The sequence below is a fragment of the Heptranchias perlo genome, chromosome 23, assembly GCF_035084215.1.
Source record: "Heptranchias perlo isolate sHepPer1 chromosome 23, sHepPer1.hap1, whole genome shotgun sequence".
In the NCBI taxonomy this organism is placed as follows: Eukaryota; Metazoa; Chordata; class Chondrichthyes; order Hexanchiformes; family Hexanchidae; genus Heptranchias; species Heptranchias perlo.
The window spans coordinates 34,862,306-34,882,103 of record NC_090347.1 but is presented as its reverse complement, the minus strand read 5'-3'; the positions used below and the strand labels follow the sequence as shown (position 1 = coordinate 34,882,103).

The following is a 19,798-nucleotide window of genomic DNA, read 5'->3' as shown; positions in this document are numbered from 1 at the left end:
TGGCGCTTTGAGGGGAAGGAAACTAACTGATAGCTCTCCCATTGTAATTAATTTGAACGTGTTTCGTGATGGGGGTCTCCGCTTGCTTTTGTTTTGAGTAAACAAGGCAAAATAAACCACACATTTACCAGGAGTAACAGTAACATTGTATAAGGTTTCATGTTTAAAACGATTCTTAAATTCTTAAAAGTTTACGGCGCATTCGGATTCCCGTGAATTTTTGGTAAATATGATCTTCATATTTGATAACGACTATAATTATTTTTGTTTCCTCAATAATCTCATTCAGACCCGACCAGGCATGTTTCTTTTCAGTAATGGTGACTTTTTTTTAAAATGCGAAATAAATCTTTTCAGTGCCTCTTACTGTAATAAACAGTTCCATTCATTTTAACTGACTTTCTTTAAAGAATGAAATTCGGGGACTCTACCTGTAGCAATACTGCTCCTGCTGTCCGATTGTAGATTTTTTTTCCTTCCTCGATTCTCATTTTTCTTCTAGCACAGTTGTAACAAGTTCTGTGCAGGAACCTTGTTTATATTCCCGGGGATTTCACGATTTTACCAGTCTCCCCGGCAATCACATGTCTGCGATCCTGTTTTCCCGTGAAGTGGCTTTGCCTATAATATACAAATGATTAGCTGTCATCAGCATCACTGGTTTATGATGACTGAATAAACAACATTTCTGTTTTTTTATTATGTGGGAATTCAAGATTTTTACCCTTGTTTTGGGATGGCATTTGTAAATTTAGTCTTTTTTCCTTTGAATTCCATTGACCTTTGTTCTGGGTGTCAGGAAATTTGCTTTTCCTTCCTCTTGCCTTTTATCTGCTATTGCTAGCAAGTCTGAAATTTTCTAAGTTACTGACACAAATCTAACCTGCCACGATGTGACTACTAACATTGTATTCAAAAGGAGCAAGGTGAGGGAGTCAGCAACACGCTCATTTGCTGGCTGTAATTCATATTCTTTCCTCTTATGTCTCTTCTCCTTAAAGTACGGATTTATTCTGGTATATAGTTCCATAGGTATTAGTGGCCATTCTTCAGGTCTGAGCCTAGATCATAATTGAGCCTTTTCCCGTTCTCCCCCGACATCCACACACACGAAAGGGGAACTCCAGTCTATTTTATAATTTTACTTGCCAAAGCAATCCAGTGCCAACTGTTCTGAATCATATGTTGCTGTAATGTGAAGAAACCCTGTTTCACAGTTTGCACCTGAAGAGCCTCATCAATTCAGTATATTCTGGATACATTCCATAGTAATGTCATAACTCAGTGTAGTCTGTCATTTTGCTACACAGTGTTTTACATAAGTTGGGTTCATAAATATGTATTTTAAATAATACATCTCATAAAATTATTTGTCAAAATGTGCACTATTATTTCATTCACAAATCGTATAGCCCTTGGTTTTCCCCTCTGGTTGTGATTACTTTCTCGATGTGTAACTCAACTGCCTCTCCACTCACACGCGTAAGCTTCTTAAAACTAGCATCAGTGGCATTTTTGGAGGTATGCAATAACAGAAGGCTTATAGAGGAGTTTTACTTTTGCTAAGAAGCATTAGTAACCACCACCATTTGTACTTGTGCATCATGTGCTCCTTATTGTACGTCAGTAGTGGAAAATAACTTCATCCCCAGCCACCAGAATGTTTCCCTTTCAGCAAATGTATGCTGACCATATGTGTTCTGTTCAACTAATGACTGACTGATGCACACTAATACGTGTTGGAGTATGGAGCCCTAAGCTCCTGTCTTCTGGTTTAAAGGAAGCTGGCATTTCTCTATTTTTCCTTTTTTCCCTTTCTACATCTCCTTTCTTGCTTGTATTTTTACCTATTATATTGACAGTGCTGGTACAGTAAGGGGTCCATTTATGCAGAGACGTGGACAATGAATGTGGAATTACAAGAGTGCTTGTACTTCGTGGAGTTTTTTCCATGTGTGCTCAAATACAACAGATTTTTCACACTTATTTACAATTTCAAACTATATGCCTACTGCCATTCACGTGATTCTACATCATTCAGGAGGTAGTAATTGGTATACATGGGTGAATGCACTTGTTGAGAAATGTAGGTATTAACTGCAAAATGCAAGTTGGAAGATCTGAATGTATATTGAATGCAATTTGTTAGCAAGTTGTGTTATTGTATTTTCTTCGAAATTAAAAGAGCTGAAACATCAGTCAGCAGTACAAGAAATCATAGAAGTTATAAAAATAGGTAAGTAAAAGATGGGCCTTGTGCCACCTACATTTTATACAGTGGTTGCTACAAAGACATACACAATGGGAGACCACTACTTGGATGTCGTCACACTAATCTTTGTAGAGCTGAAAGTTAGACTGGCAGCAGCAGCACATTTGGGATCGGCACAAGGAAAATAATGTTATGACATTAGCTGTAAAAGAGGAATTCTTGTGTTCCTTACCTTTTCTTTCTCTCTTTCTCTCTCTCTCATGCTCTTGCACTCGTGTGCTTTGTCATGGTTCTTTACTCACACTGATATTCCAGAGTGAAATCAAGCCATGCCTGTGTGCATCATGTTGAGCTATTACCTGATCCCTTCTCCTACTAAATCTGGTGACTCCAGTTCCCACCCAGGCTGTCAACTTCCATTATTGCCTATTCCACTACCTTGAAATATCTTTGCTGTAAAATGTGATGGATCACTTTTTGAGCTTATTTATTGCCCTTAATGGGAAAAATCAAGTAATAAACAGTTAAGGAAAAATATATTTTACTTGCATTAAATTAATCAGTGATATAACCACGCACACATGCACAAAACAAAATGAACCATCACATTGGGGCATAAGTAATGTTATCTTACCTCATGATTTTTCTGTGTTTCAAGAATGTGTGAAAGAGAAGCAAAGCAAGGAGTTGGGAAGAGTGAGAGAGAGGTAAAAGAGGATGGGGATAGGTACTGTAGCTGCTAAGTATCATAATAGGATACAAGAACAAACCTGAGCAGCCTGGAGAAAAAAAATACAAGAGCAAAACTTATCAATAAAAGCAAAAGCAGAACCAATGAAATCTCTTTTAAAAGTTTCGAACTTTTTCTGAGGTAATTTTGCTTAAAAAACATAATTTAAGTAACTCTAATTCAAGAATATTTAACAAATACAACATGCTACACGTGTGACAAATGGAACTTAACATTTTGCAATTTGGCATTCTTTATCTTTTGTTTATATTTTCTAATGTATTCTAAATGGTTAAAGCAGTTGCAGTTCTATTATTTAAGAGATAATTCAAAGCATGTTTAATATAAGCGGTAAGTTCTGGAAGGACTGTACCATTATTCAAGTTTGCAAGGAGGTTATGAATAAAAGTCCTAAATGTTCATTTAGACAGAAGCTTTTAGTAACATCAAGTACTGTTGCAGAGATATTTGGTAAAGGAAGATGCAGATTAGTTCAGTATTTTCCTAAGGGATTTTTTGGCCCTCACTGTGAACAGGTAGGAAAAATTGTCGAGTTGATAGCCTAAGTCAAAAGTTGACCCATCTCATGTCAGATATACAGAAATGTATTTATTTAGTGTGATATATGAAGAGAAGGTTATAACTATCAGGAAAAATTGAATAGGCTGGGGCTCATTTCTCTAGAAAAGGAAGGCTGAGGGGTGACCTAAGAGAGGTCTTTAAAATTATGAAGGGGTTTCATAGGATAGATGTAGAGAAGATATTTCCACTTATGGGGAGTCCAAAACTAGGGGCCATAAATATAAGGAGATAGAGATTCCGCTTTGGACGCAATTGGCAAGTTGGGCACAAATTGCACTTGAAATTGCACTGGTTAGGTTACAGTTCAAGGTTCCGCTAAAATGTATTTGCATAATCAAAAATGTATTTGCATAATCACAAATGTATTTGCATAATCACAAATGTATTTGCATAATCACAAACATAATCCATGAACCAGCGCAATCGCTCAGTGTAATAGAATGTAATCGTTCATTTTTTTTCTTTGCATTAAAAATATTTATTGATGTATTGATGTGGTAACCTGGTTCAGGTTTATTAGTACAGCTGAAAATGGGTTTACCAGAAAAATAATCTTTTTTAATAAGCGTGTCTAGTCCCTACCTATGAGTAAACTGATTTTAAATCACTGAAAATGACTTTAAAAAACTATACTGAACCATTTACTACTTTCATCAGTGTACACTAGTCCATTTCTTAGTAAATTAAATTTTTTTGATATGTAAATATGTTAAAACGTGCCTACTTGTGCCTGTACACCTAAGAAAACTAACTTAAATTGAAGACCTTCCTCGAACGGCCGCAAATGGGTATAATTGGCAGAAATTCACCATCCTTGTTATTTCGATCCGAGGATGCACAGAAGGATATGCTGATAGGGTTAGATAAAGTATGGTGGGTGGAAGCTCGTGTGAAGCATAAACACCGGCACAGACAAGTTGGGCCGAATGGCCTGTTTCTGTGCTGTAAATTCTATGTAATTCTATGGGCTAGAAATTGGGCCGTGTAGCGCCCGTTGTTTCAGTACTACACGTCCTCCCAAAGTTCCAATAGAGCTCCTCCAGCTGACAGTCCTTGCTGCGCATGCGCAGACCGCCCGACGCGCAGCTCAGCAGCGGGGAACCCGGAAGACCAGGTTAGTGGCTCCAATTAGGCTGCGATCGCGCGCGGGGCAGACTGATTTCACCGGGCGCGTTACCCACGCGCCCAATCGCCGCCCCCCCCCACCGTTCCGAAATGGTGTCTGGAATGCACGCAAATGCTTCTAGCATGACGAGCACCTGACGCCATCTTGCTAAAGGGTTTTGTGCACGCGCAGATAACGAACGCCAGCAGCAAGTAAAGTAGGAAGAATATGAATTAGATCATTGTGCAACGCTGATTTAAAGTGATAGACACCATTTTGGGACTTAACGTTCCACTCAACACATTGGGCTCGATATTAGGAGGGCGGTGGGTTCGCGGCGGGGGTGGTGGGGGGGCGATTGGGCGCGTGGGTAACGCGCCCGGTGAAATCAGTCTGCCCCGCGCGCGATCGCAGCCTAATTGGAGCTACTTACCTGGTCTTCCGGGTTCCCCGCTGCTGATCTGCGCGGCGGGCGGGCTGCGCATGCGCAGCAAGGACTGTCAGCTGGAGGAGCTCTATTTAAAGGGGCAGTCCTCCACTGACTGATGCTGCAACAAATAGGAAAAATTACAGCATGGAGCAGCCCAGGGGGAAGGCTGCTCCCAGGTTTAATGATGCCTCACTCCAGCTCTTATTGGATGGGGTGAGGAGAGGGGGAGGACAGAGATCGTCCCCCCGGCGGGCGGGAGGAAGCGGCCTGCCTCTGCCACCAAGAAGGCCTGGCTCAAGGTGGCAGAGCAGGTCACCTGCACCACCAACATACCGCCCACCTGCATACAGTGCAGGAGGCGCTGCAATGACCTAAGTAAGTCAGCCAAAGTGAGTACACATAGTCATTCCCCTACACTCCGTCTGCCACATCACCGGCCCCACCCCACACCTCCTTCTGTACTGCCAACAATACTCTGTCACATCACCCCTCACACCCACTCAAACCTCATCCTCATCTTACCTGCACTTACTCACCTCGCCAGTACTCACCCCGCCACTACCACTCAACCCAATCCTCATACAATCTCATGGCTCTATCCCATACTCGCCCTCTCGTGCATCTCTCTCACGGCCAGCCTCACTCAACCTGCCACTACCTGTGCTGCAGCCACAGGGCATGCATCACATATGTACAGTAGGCAGCATAAGGCAAACGTGTTGTGAGCATGAAGGGGATGCACAAGGGTGTTTGAGGGTTTGTCATGGTTTTTACTTATATTGAATTTCTGACCAACTCACATCACATATTATATTGGCACCACTACTGCCACGTCTTTGCGAATCTTGTCTGGTTTGTGCAATAATGCCCTTTCCTGAGGATCACAATGAAGACCCACACCTGATGCCACCCATCGTGTCACTGCAGGGTGGGTGTAGGTGTATTTGCAGGACTCTTTTGTGCAGATGACTGAGAGACGTCGGCGATGTCCCCGGTTGCACCCTGGAAGGAAGCGGAGGAGAAGTTGTTGAGGGCAGTGGTGACTTTGTCAGCGACAGGTAAGAAGATGGTGCTCGGGCCAACCGGGAGTAGCTCGGCATGAAGGAGGCTGCAGATGTCCACGACTACATGTCGAGTGACTCTGAGCCTCCGTGTGCACTGCTGCTCAGAGAGGCCCAGGAAGCTGAGCCTCGTCTGTGAACCCTGTAGCGAGGGTAGTGCCCTCTGCGACGCATCTCTCTCTTTGCCTGCCCTCCCTCCTGCTGTGCAGGTGGATGTGTCACAGCACTGTGTTGTGGAGCTCCACGTGTCAGAGGTGGACGGCGTGGCCGGCGAGGCTGGTGATGCTGTTCGCCCTCCAAGGAGGTCGTGACTGCAGCTATGGCGGCCCCCATCCGGAAGATGTACATCTGAGGGGGTCCGCAAGGCAGGTACATATCTCTGGACCCCGGAGTAAGTGTGCAAGTTGGTGACTTTGATTGTTAGGAGGAGGGTGGTGGAGGCCAAACTTTGTCCAAAGTGACAGAGTGGCCTCCTGCAATGAGTGAGGGTCTCCCCCACCACCTGTCAAATGGACCTTTGCAGCTGCCACAGGCTGATGGCTGCAACACGTCCATTTGAACTGGGAGTGTTTCCCCCAGTACGGGAAACAGTCCCAGTTGTTTGTAAAATCCCACCCCTCCTGAAATATCTCCTTAATCAGGTCTGTTAACGACCTGAAATACCTGAATAAATACTGTTAAGTGGCACCCCGCCGGCTTTAACTGCCTGCGCGAGTCCCACGTGTGGGGGCTGCGCGCGCACGTCAGTGCGTCTGTGGGGAACTCGGAAGTGGGCGGGTTGGAGCCGGGCTCCCGACCCGCTCCGGGATTCCCCAATTTTCGGAGCCCCCCCCGCCAGGAACGCACCCGATAGCGGGTGCTAAAATCGACCCCATTGTCTTAACCACTAACACCTGAATGTATCTTAGACGACCTGGAGGACCTCCCACCAGTGCTATTTAAAGGGACCATGCAGGATTTACAGGTTAGTTGATGGATTATTGCTTCTGGCTGCTGATGCATTTGCACCTGTTTTTGGAGGTCTCCTATACTTAAATACTAGGACGAGGGGACATAGCCTAAAAATTAGAGCCAGGACTTGCAGGACTGAAGTTAGGAAATGCTTCTACATGCAAAGGGTGGGAGAAACTTGGAACGCTCTTCTGCAAACGGCAGTTGATGTTAGCTCAATTGTTAATGTTAAACCTGAGATTGATAGATTTCTGTGAGCCAAGGGTATTAAGGGATATGGGGCCAAGGAGGGTATATGGAGTTAGGTCACAGATCAACCATTATCTCTTTGAATGGCAGAAGAGGCTTGAGGGGCTAAATGCCTCTGCCACTTGCTGCCTCCTGATATGTGCCTCCTTCTCCTGCAAAAAAGCGAGAAGTGTGTCGGTGAGTGTCCTGCAGGATATCTGGATGATGCGCCTGTCTTGGTTGACTAGCTGCCAGTGTATGTGACCTGTTAGTTGTGGTGCAGCTTGCAACAGTGGTAATGTGTGAGGGCGAAAGGAAGCATCTGATTGGAAGTGTTGAGTACTGATTGAAAGTGTTTGTTGGTAGGTGGGTGATGGGGGGGTGGTGTAGTGCGTGGAGCGGTGGATGCGGATAATGGTGCAGTTGGTAGGGGATGCCACTTGACAGTTGACCTCACTCACCTTGAGCACTCGTGTCAAAGCACTGAACTTCTTCCTGCATTGCATTCATGTTCACGGTGCTATGCACTGGGCATTGACTGTGTCCTCTACTGCCTCCCACTGCCTCCTAGGCATATCTCTGGAGGGCCTCTTGCCCCCTCCCCAACCCCCGGCAGATACAAGACGCCCTTCCTTCTGTTCACCTCTTGCGCCAAGGCCTCTAGTGCATCAGCAGAGAACCTTGGCGCACGCACTCGCGCAGGCCTGGTACAAACTCAAATCAGCAGATTGGTGAGGTGTGGCATGCAGATTGGAGGACTTGGGATTTAGTAGTGCGCAACCTTTATTCAATTTTTTAACGTAACTCGACAGTTGGTAAACATATGGGGCTCGATTTTAGGGTCGGGTTACCTGCGGGTTTCCAGCGGGGGGGCCCCGAAAATCCCGATCTCCGATCACGTGACCGGATTCAGACGAAATCCCGGCCACTTCCGGGTACCGCGCTGACGTGCGGGGCTGCGCGCGCAAGCCCCGCTGGTGGGAATCCCGCAGGCAATTAAAGCCAGCGGGGTTCCACTTGAGAGTACTTACCTTGCTCGTTGTGGTCAGTTAATGAGCTGAAGCAGCTGTCAAAAGAGGAAGTGTGGGATTTTACGGTCAAAGCAGTCAGTTTCCCACACTGGGGGAAACAGGACCCTTCAAACCAGGCGTGTTGCAGCCAGCAGCCTGTGCCAGGTGCCAAGGTGCGCTCCACGGGGGAGCGCCCTCACCCACGCAGGAGGCCACCGCGTCACATAGGGCAACCCCTGCCCTCCACCAACCCCCGCCAAGCCAGAGGACAGACCGACACGAAACCGCAGCCCCAGTCCGAGGACCCACCCACCTACCCTGCACAACCCCTCACACCAACACCTGCCAGATGGGTGGTGCGTTGACATCGTCGGAGGACGAACAGGATGACCAGCCCCAGCAGCCTCACAGTCCACGCCGTCCGCCTCGGAGAGGTGGGGCCCCCCAACACGGTGCTGCGGCACACCCACCTGCACAGCAGGAGGGAGGGCAACCGCAGAGAGAGATGCGTCGCAGGAGGCACTACCCTCCGCACAGGGTGTACAGAGCGAGGCTCAGCTTCATGGACCTCTCCGAGGAGCAGTGCATACGGAGGCTCAGAGTCAATCGCCAGGTAGTCGCCGACATCTGCAGCCTCCTTAACGACGAGCTGCTCCCTGATGGACCAAGCAGCATCTTCTTACCTGTCGCCGTCAAAGTCACCACTGCCCTCAACTTCTTCGCATCCGGTTCCTTCCAGGGTGCCACCGGGGACATCACCGGGGTCTGTCAGTCCTCTGCACACAAGTGCATAAGGCAGGTCACCGATGGGTTGTTCCGCAGGGCCTCCCACTACATCAACTTCGCCATGGACGAGCGCAGCCAGATGGAGAGGGCGGTTGGATTCCATGCCATGGCCGGCTTCCCACGGGTGCAGGGTGTAATCGACTGCACCCACATCGCAATACGGGCACCTCCGCATGAGCCAGGGCTGTTCATCAACAGGAAGGGGTATCACTCCATGAACGCCCAGCTCATCTGTGACCACCGCCAGAGATTCCTACACGTGTGCGCCAGATACCCCGGCAGCTGCCACGATGCCTTCGTCCTCAGGGAGTCCGCCGTCCCGCCCATCCTGCAGGCACCCAACGCCGGCAACGGCTGGCTCCTCGGCGACAAGGGGTATCCCCTCCACACGTGGCTCATGACACCTCTGAGGAACCCCATCACCGAGCCGGAGCGTCGGTACAATGACAGCCACACTGCTACCAGGTCTACAATTGAGCAGACCATAGGGCTTCTCAAGATGCGCTTCAGGTGCCTTGATCGTTCTGGGGGAGCGCTCCAATACACACCATTCAGAGTGGGACGAATCATAGTTGTCTGCTGTGCCCTGCACAACATGGCCCAACAGAGAGGGGTGCCGCTGGAGGAGGCCCCATCCACACCCGCCACCCACATTGAGGAAGGCGAGGGCGAGGAGGAGGAGGAGGAGGAGGAGGCGGAGGCGGAGGAGGAGGAGGAGGACGCGCCCGAGGATGTTGGACGACCCATGCGCCGAGCCGCGACTCACCGGGATGGTCGCCGGGCCAGGGACGCACTCATACGTCAACGGTTCTCCTAGAGTCAGACACTGCGAGGCGCTCGCATCTCCTCACCTGCACATGCGAGCGGCCATACCAGCCCCCTCCACTGAAGAGTGCTGCCAGTAATCCTGCACCCACAGCAGTGTGCCCAATGGGTGGCAGCAGGTGTTCGCCGTCATGATGGCCTCCACGGAACGCAACTACTGCACAAGCCGCGGAAGAATGGACGAGAGGTGGCAGGAGTGGTGAGAATAGACTATTTAATATGTGGAATGTGACATCATTTAAGAAACAAAGTACAAAATAATAAACACCCTGGTGTATTCCCTTTGTGATTATAAGGCCTTTGGAATTCTTCTCCGGGAACCCCTACGTGGTGCTACCCCTGTGGCTCCAGCAGAGGTAGTGGCAGGTTGCTCGTCTTCTTGCCTTGACCGGGTAGATGCTTTTGGCGGACGGCCCCTGGGTTTCGGTGCCCGTGAGGGCACCTCCACAGACTGCTCCTCCTGCACCGGGGCAGGGGCAGACTCGGCCACCTGGAGAGGAGGCACCATTGCGGGTGCTGGTTGAGAGGTGGGCGACGGGTGGGACGTGGGGACGCCTTGAGAGGCGTCCCCGCTTCCATGTCCCCGGTCACCATCATCCCTCTCTTGGCCTCGGCCCACATCACCCCTTCCACCCTGCTGGACGGCAGTTTGGATGGCATGTGTGAGGCCTTGCAAGGCCACCCCTAGTGTATCCCTCAGCCTGTTGGTGGCGTCGGAATGTTGCTCACCCTGAATCCGTACAGACGTTGTGAGGGCCTGCAAGGACTCGAAGTGGAGCTGTGCGTGACGCTCGAGGGAGGCCAGCCTGTCCTCCACCGCAGACAGTCCCGCACCTACCTGCGACACTGTGTCGTCGGTACCCTCCTGTGCCTGCGCCACCAATGCCCACATGCAGGAGGTGGACTCCTCCATCGCCTGCGCTATTGTGGACAATGCGCGCGGCACCTCTGCCAGCACCTCAGCAATTAGCTGGTGGCCCTCGACGACTCTCCTTTTCTCTGGTGGCCCCCTGGGTTCAGCATCTGGGTCCGGCTGAGCAGAGCCTGGAGATGAGTGCTCCCTCCGTCGCGGACCCTCCGCGGCTGCCCCTGCCACCAGGGTCTGCTCATGCTCACTCGTGCGCAGTGACTCACCAAGTGCTACCCCAACTAGTTGGCGAGGGGGACCCACCGAGGTGCGTGTCTCTGCGCTGGTGGATGGTTGGCTCTGATGTGACGATGCACCCTCAGAGACCGCCATGTCCTCTGAGGAATCGCCCTCCATGCTCGCTTGATCCAAAGACGCACCTGCAAGAGAACAGAGGGCACTTTGAGGCATGTGGACCAACTTGACAGTGCGCCTGATGGCAGGTGATGATACGGTCACTCGCGATCATGGGTGTTGAGTGTCAGCTTTCCCTTACCGCCCATTTCGGCAGCGACACACTCGCCATCGGCCACCGACAGGCAATGTCGCGTGCGGGCGAGGTCGAGCGCCTCCACCTCTGCGTCGGTGAGCTCCACCACTTGCGGCGGCCCACCTCCGGTGCGTGCCCTTTCGCGGTTGTTCTTGCTCCTCTTCTCCTGTGAAGGCAAAACACAGATGTGTGAGTGTGTGCGTCTTGCATCGTGAGACGCATCGAGCATCGGTGTGGTTGGGTTGAGCGTGGCGCGGAACGGATGGGAGGAAGTGTGGGCCACGTGCCCATCCCATTGCATGGGGATTGGGGTGTGTGGTAGTGTTCGGGTGGGGTCAGGGACGGTGGGTACTTGCGTGCACGGCGAGGATGGTGAATGAGTGGCTGTGAGGATTGCTGATGGAGCGCAGTGGTGGCTGTGCAGGAGGGGGTTGTGATCTGCTTGGCGTGATGGTGGGGACGGGATGTGGGAGGGTGCGTTGGTGTACTCACCTTGCCAGACCTAGTCAGGTCATTGAAGCGCTTGCGGCACTGCTCCCAAGTCCTTGGGGTGTTGCCCCTGCTGCTCACCTCCGCCGCCACCTCTGCCCATGCCTTCCTGGTTGCGGCGGCAGGGAACTTGCGCCCATCCTCAGGGAAGAGTGTTTCCCTCCTCCTCCTCACGCCCTCCAGCATCAGCTGCAGTGCCAGATCTGAAAAACGGGGCGCAGCCTTTCCCCTTGGTTGAGCCATTCTCCCAGACCTCTTGCTTGCAGCAGGAGGGGCTTTGGGAGACTGCCCCTTTAACTGGAGCTCCTACATCGCGTCGACGGTACTGCGCATGCGCAGCCGGCCGGCACGCAGCTGGGGAGCGCAGAACCCGGAAGCAGGCCTTAATGGGTCCAATTATCCCGCGATCGCGTGGGGGACGCGAACAATTACCCGTCCGCGTTTTCGACGCTCCCGGAGGACCACCCGCTGGGAACCCGCAGGCCTGCTAAATTCGAGCCCATGGACGGGACCTGCATCTGTGTTTTACATGTGCGATGTCTGATCTCTGTTCAGACTCCGTGCAGGCCTATATCTTATTTTTTGCAAATAAGAGGTGCAGGCCGCCTTTAAGAGGTGCGAGCAAATCCCGCAATATTTCGACCTTCCCTGCTAGTGAGAAGTGCGAACCTGCTGCAAGCATTGTGGCTGGGCCTGATAGCTGTACTTCGATGCGCTAAGTGACCAGGCAGCACGAATGTCTCGTGCTGCCTGCATCGGAACCATCGGGGGCGGGTTAATCATGCACCACATCGCCGCACTCGGATTTGGGCCTAATCCAATTTACCCCCTTATGTAACAACATTCTCTGAGGAGATCTCTTACAAACTTCTTTCCAAATAATAATCACATATCAAAAGGGAGTTTAGAAAAAAGAGGATTCTCTCATGTGTCCTGGAAACATGAGTTTCTTTCATGTGCGGGATGCCTCCAGTTGCTCGAGCTCAAGCTGAGGGTTTCTAAGCTTGAGGGGCGGCTGGAGTCAGTGCAGAGTATAAGGGAGGCTGAAGGTTTCCAGGATCGCACATTCCAGGAGGTGGTCACCTCAGGAGGAGTTCAGGATAGCAAGTGGGTGGGCATCTGAAAGGGTAGGAAAAGGCAGGCAATGCAGGAATCTTGTGGGCGTGTGGCACTCTCAAACCGGTATTCAGCATTGAATATCTGTGAGGGTGATGACACCTCGAAGGAGTGCAGTCCTGAGCATGGCACCATGGGGCAAAGGACTGCACAGGGGGGCACAGTGAAGTGTAGAAATGCAGTAGTCGTAGGGGATTTGATAGTCAGTGTTTCTGTCACTGCCGACGTGAGTCCCGCATGGTGTGTTGCCGCCCTGGTGCCAGGGTAAAGGACATCACGGAGAGGGTGCAGAACATTCTGCGGGTGGAAGGGGAACAGCCAGTAGTTGTGGCCTATGTGGGTACCAATGACAGAGTTCAGTGGAATTGTTAAGTTAACTTCTTGCAATGCACCGGCTATTACAACAGCTATCAAAGACTTCTACACTCTGAATCAGCTGGACATGATGAAAATAGTAATGTTCACTTCAGATGGTACTTCTGTCATGCTGGGAAAAAACACATGGCTTAAGCAGTCCATTCCACATTTAGTAGAGCAACACTGTGTGGCCCATCGAGAAGATTTGGGAATAGTTGATGCCTGGAACAAAGTACCAATGATAAAGGAAATAGAGACATTGCTGAGAACCAGATATACAGTCTTCTTCAGATCTTCAGTTCGAAAAGGACAATTTGAGGAAATTGCATATGTCACAGAATGTGAAGCTGTGTCTTTTCGACCTCTAAATGAAGTGAGGTGACCATCGAGACATTTTGCTGTTGGTGCTCTGATGTGCAATTACAATGCTCTTCTTCAATACTTTGAGCATGAAAAAACAGAGAACAATGACCCAGTTGCCAAGTATTGCCTGAAGAAGCTCTCAGACTCTAATTACCGTATCACCATAGCGGCATTGAATGATATTTTGTTTGAGCTAGCAGAATTGTGCAAATGCTTTCAGAAGAGCTGTTTAACAACAATCGAAGCTGTACAGTTAATGAGGGCCAAGATCCTCCAGAGGACATATCTCGGCAAGACAATCTTCTGATGCAACACTGTGAAAAATCGAATTGCATCATGCACAAGAGATGAACCATTCAAGGGAGATTCCATTCTGAGATTCGTATCCCTACTATGTGACCATCTGGAAAAAAAGTTCCCAGAAAATGAACTCAATGAATGGTCGGCTTTCGATTTTGCTTCACTTGCACTACAACAAATCAGCTATGAATTTGGTGCTGAGAATATTGAAAAGCTGGTTGACAAATACAGACAAATGCTGATCCTTGGTCAAGTAAGGACTTCTGGGCAAAACATCATGGATGAGAAGGAGCTCATTGTGAGCCAATACAATGACTACAAGTATTTAATTGCAGAGAAGATTGAAACAAAGTCATTGAAAAACATTTCAGGACATGGTGACTTTGACTCTACAAAATGCAGAATGGTACAATGTGGTTTCACAACTAGTGGATATATGTGCAACCTTTCAAGCTTCAAGTGCTGATTGTGAGCATGGCTTCAGCCTCACGAATAATATAAAAACAAAATCACGAAATGGTTTGAAAGAAAATCATCTTGATATGCTTATGGGGATCAAATCTCATCTGTCAAGTGGTAGCGAAGTAAACTTGGACAAAATATATAAACACTGGAAGACAGGGAAAGACAGAAGAGAAAAACATCCAAACCAGAGACAGTCACCCTCTTCTCCATCAACTGGCCTGTCATCTACAGACTCTAAAGGGGGGTGATTTTAAACCCCAAGAACGGGTGGGTTGGGGACGGGTGGGAGTTGGAAATAGTTGTTTTTTGGGTCGCGACCGCAACCCAGCTTTATTTCTGGGTTTAACGTCGGCGCGTAAAAGTACAGACTTCCCACTGGGAATACCAAGTCCAAAAATTTTGCGGTTGCGACCCAAAAAAACAACTGTTTTCAACTCCCACTCGCCCCAACCCACCCGTTCTTGGGGTTTAAAATCACCCCCGAGTCTCAATCAGGATGTCCCCATTCCTCTGGTGACAGTGTTGACTTCTGAGATTTCTATAACCAATTTTGTTTAATTAAAAATCCTTGTCAGCTCGCCATGTTACAATTATCCATTATTTTGTACATTTGTTCTGTTTTTGTATACCGTGAATAATGTTTTCTATAAAGATCTCCTATTCACAGTTGTGATTTTTTTTACGGTAGCGCACATACCCTTTATTCATTCCGCACATGGCCGAAAAAGAGAGAGAACATTGGAAGGGAGAGAGGCAGATCATACACTTTTACACTTTTTATGTTATCAATTGATATTTCTGTCAAACTTTCAAAAATATTTTTGCAGATACTTGAAGATTACAATTTTTTTCAATCCTCTCCTGAAAGCACTGAATCATGCTGGGGTATTCATGGTCTTTATAATTGTAAACAATTTTACAACACCAAGTTATAGTCCAACAATTTTATTTTTAATCCCACAAACTTTCGGAGGCTTCTTCTTTCCTCAGGTGAACGGTGTGGAAATAACATTTTCGAATCCTTCGCATTTTAAAATCACAGAACAATGCCTGGTGATTACTGCCCGTTGCCAAGGCAATCACAGTGAGCAGACAGAAAGGTGTCACCTAAAAAGGCCACCGAATATACAAACCCCCAAAAACAAAAAAATTGTTTACAATTGTCAACCCCAGTCCATCACCGGCATCTCCACATCATGGTCTTTATAGGCACTGATTGGCCTTTGGTACCTGGCCAAAGTGGCCATTCTTTATGTATGAATCTGATCAATCAATATCAGCAGGCAATTTGATTTTAAGGGGTATCACAGTCAAGCATAATTCTGTTTACATACAAAGAAATATCACTGGGTAGAAATCAGGAGTGGACACCCTGGCTAATTATCCCCTTTCCAGTCCAACGCTGCTAAGGCTGATTGTTGCATCCCAACTTCTGTCTTAATTGAAATCAACTAATGTTGTTCAGGGTGGGGTTGATTCTGGGACCCACCTGAAAAATAAGTTTCAAAAGTGTTTAGGTGGTCCCAGGCAGCCAAACCTTTAAATTTGACTTTACAACAGGTAGGGATTAACTTAAACTTAGTACAAAGCCCAAGTGGTATGAAACAAATACAGAAAAATGCTGGAAACACTCAGCAGGTCATGCAGCATCAGTGGAGAGAACAGATGAGTTAATGTTTTGGGTGTGGGCCGTTCATCAAAACTGTAGAATGTTGCAGATTAACAGAATTTAAAAAGAAATAGAACAAAGGGAAAGGAAAACATACACACAAAGAAATAAAATGACCAGTAGAGTGCTTAAGTCGCAAACAGGAGATGATTAAATGGCAGAAGTGATATCAGCACGAGACGATAGAGATCACTTCCTGTCGATGCAGCTTTTGGCTTTAATGTACTTAGGAGCCAGAGCAGCTCCATTTTCACATCGATGAAGATTGTGGTGCAGGCATCTCTAGCTGCCAAAGTAAAAAGTGCATGCTACCCATCATCTCGCAAAGGCAGAGTTTAAGTAAACGATATTGAAAAGCAGTGCTATCTGAAGCAAGTCAAGCTGCTATTAAAATAAACTGGTTCAGAGCACATGGGCAATGGGGCAGACCTTTCCCTGTAGCAGGCCCTGTTGAAAGTATACAATAGATCAACATGCCAATGTCCACAAACAAAACTGGTTGCCTACGCATGTGTAAGATAGTAATGAATTCTAAATCCCATTAGTATAGAAGAAATATATTATCCGAGTTTCCACTATTCACTCTGTTTATGTTAATAGGTATCAGACCAGTTTTTACCTTGTACGTGTAGGATCTAGAATCTACCATTCATGTCTAAAGTTTATAAGATCCCCAAGTCTGTGAACTGTTTAATATACCCAAAATACAAAATATTTTAATAGTTGTGCATCAAGCAAATTGACACAGAATTATTGTCTAAGCTTGAGCATAATGCATTAACTTTTTCATACTATAGCCAAAAAACAACAGATAATACTTTAATTGACAACTATGCGTTTACAAAATTAATATCATCATAAGATTAAGCATTGAGAATTATAATAAGTAATTAAATACATATTATTAATTGACAGTCTCAATCATTGCAGACTGAAATGTATTTTAAATGATTGCAGTATCTCGAGATGCTTCTGGGTTCTCTTGATTACAATATAACAGTTATGTTTAATGTTTGAGATTAGTGTATGGCTCAGCAAGGTTATTCTCATGCTTTGGCATTTTTTAACCATTTTTCCACAGAAAACTTTTGGAAAAAGATTCACTTTTTAATGTTGCATTTTAAAGCATATTATATTCATGCAAGTTAAATAACCAGCTCTGAGATGATATCTAATGAGTTAGCTTTAATGTTGTTTTCCCATAGGCTGTAAATAATAAGCAATTCATTAGCTTGTTTTATAATCAATAAATGTCTCACACCCATTGTGTTGGACAGTCAATGGTCCCGGGCACTCAGCAGGGGGTCTGACAGGTCTTCCCTTTCTAGCTGTGAAGAGCAACAGATAAAACACAGAATCAAAAGCGAAGTACTACAGATGTTGGAAATCTGAAATATAAACAGAAAATGCTGGAGAAGCTCAGCAAGTTAGGCAGCATGCGTGGAGAAAGAAACAGAGTTAACATTTCAGGTCGAAGACCTTTCATCAGAACACAGAAACACAGGCACAGCAGTCAGTTAGGTTTTTGAAACAGAATGCTGCAAGGCAGTCAGGCGGAAAAGGGCTCCTGATTGACTAATTACACCAAACCACATGGTGTAAAATCCGGACTTAGATTTAAGAGTGGAAAATGCAACATAGGATGGGACATTGTGACATGGGACACGAGTTGTTCAGGAATACAGCATGAAGATGGGAAATAAGTTAAGGGAGCACAGCATGAGATGAGATATCACAAGATAATTACAATGAGGAAGGCCATTTGACCCATCTTAGTTCATTCATTCATAAAAACACTGCAAGGAAAATTGGGAGAGATGTATAACTGGCGGCTGATCCGATATCACTCAGTTTACACTATCACCAAAAATTAAAATGACTCTCTTCAGTTCTAATTATTTCTTAAATGATTCCGGGTTTTTACCATCATTACTCAATCTGGAAGTCCATTCCATATGTTGATCATTCTTTGTGTGAATAAGAACTCCCTGAATTTCCCTTTTACTAATTTGAACCAAATAATTCCTTGTCCTACTCCGACAATTTAATTTAAAATAACATTCCAGATTTACCTATTCCATTCCCTTGACCATCTTATATATCTCAATAAGATCATCACTCAGATGCCTCTTTTTCAGGCTGAAAAGATCAAGCCTCTCCAGTCTTCCTTCAAACACAGACTTCTGGCACTAGAGATCAACTTTGTGGCACTTTTTTGCACTGATTCCAATGTCTGAATATCTTCCTTGTTTCTTGATGACCAGAAATAAACGCAACACCCAACGTGTGGTTTGACCACAACTTCCTTTGACATATATTCTACTGTTTTGGCTATGTAGTTCAATATTCTATTGGCCTTTTGATTGTTATTCTGCATTGGTTGGACATGTTGAGTGTTGAGTCTACTAAGACTCCCTGGTCTCTTTCGGTTTCATCTTTAGCTATTTCAACACCATTCATAGAGAGTGTGTGTCTTCCAATATGCAGACCCTTACACTTGTCTGCAATAAATTGCACCTGCCCGCTTACAAATTTTGTTCAACTTATTCTCAAATTTCTGGGTTGCCTACTCCAATTTCATTATTTTGTATCATTTGCAAATTTGATGAATTTGCATTGAATTTCAGAATCCAAGTCATTGATATAAATTAGAAATAGTAGTTGTCCCAACACTGAGACTTGGAGCACCCCACTCAGTACTCCCACATCCTGATATAATTTTAACAAGTATCCATTGCTTTCTATGCTTCAGCCAATTTATTACCTATTCTCAAGATTTAGCCTGAATCCCCACAGCTTTCAGTTTAACTAATAGTTTTTTTGTGTAGAATTATGTCAAAAGCCTTTGGAAATCTAGATGCACCATCTCATAACATTTTCCATGGTCCAATAAGGTTGTCACTTCTTTAAAGAGCTCTGGGAGGTTGCTCATGCAGAATTTTCCCCTTCTGAATCTATATTTATTGCTGTTTATTAGGTTATTATTGAATAGATAATCCACAAGTTTACCGCTTATAATTTATTCCATTATTTTACATGGAATTCAGGTAAGATTAATGGGTCCATAGTTACCTGTGTTTGTGTTGTCATCATTTTTGAATATGGGCCCCACATTACCCTATTTCCAATCTACTGGTATCTTCTCAGTGTCCAGTGACTCCCTCATAATTATTGTCAATGCTTTACAAATCTCCTCCATCGTCTTTCTCAGGCCTCGAAAATAAATACCATCTATCCATGGGGTTTTATTCATTTTAAGCCCTGTAAGCCTGTCTAGGACTTCCATTTCATTTATTGATTTTACTTAAGCTATCCTTGTTTGGGTGGCATGCTGCTCATGTCTTTCTTTGCGAATAGTTAGAAGAAGTAATCATTTAGGATACTTAATATTTTGTGCTCATCCTCAATTGATTATTCAGGATACCATATGTGATGGAAAGCAATATCCAGGGAGACCCAGTATGAGATCAATGATGGCCTGTCAAATAGGCGATTGCTAAGAACATAGGAAGGAACATAGGAACAGGAGTAGGCCATTCAGCCCCAGTGAATTCGGGGTGCTCCACATGCGATTGCAGCCTAATTGAAGGCACTTACCTTGGCTTCCGGATTTCGCGCTGGAAAGCTGCGCAGCGGGCGGACTGCACAGCCGCATCGTAGTCTGTCAGCTGGAGGAGCCCTATTTAAAGGGGCAGTCCTCCACTGACTGATGCTGCAGAAAG

At 46.5% G+C, this 19,798-nt stretch overlaps 1 protein-coding gene across 1 annotated transcript in view; it reads right to left on the bottom strand.

The window, feature by feature from the left end:
- The window catches only part of gas7b (growth arrest-specific 7b), a 367,980-nt gene extending 367,449 nt beyond the window's left edge, over window positions 1–531 (bottom strand). Inside the window, exon 1 of the mRNA XM_068004339.1 lies at window positions 432–531. Within this exon, the coding sequence (XP_067860440.1) occupies window positions 432–491 (60 nt within the window). The 5' untranslated portion in view covers window positions 492–531. The remainder of the gene's footprint in view (window positions 1–431) is intronic.
- Window positions 532–19,798: the final 19,267 nt, after the last annotated feature.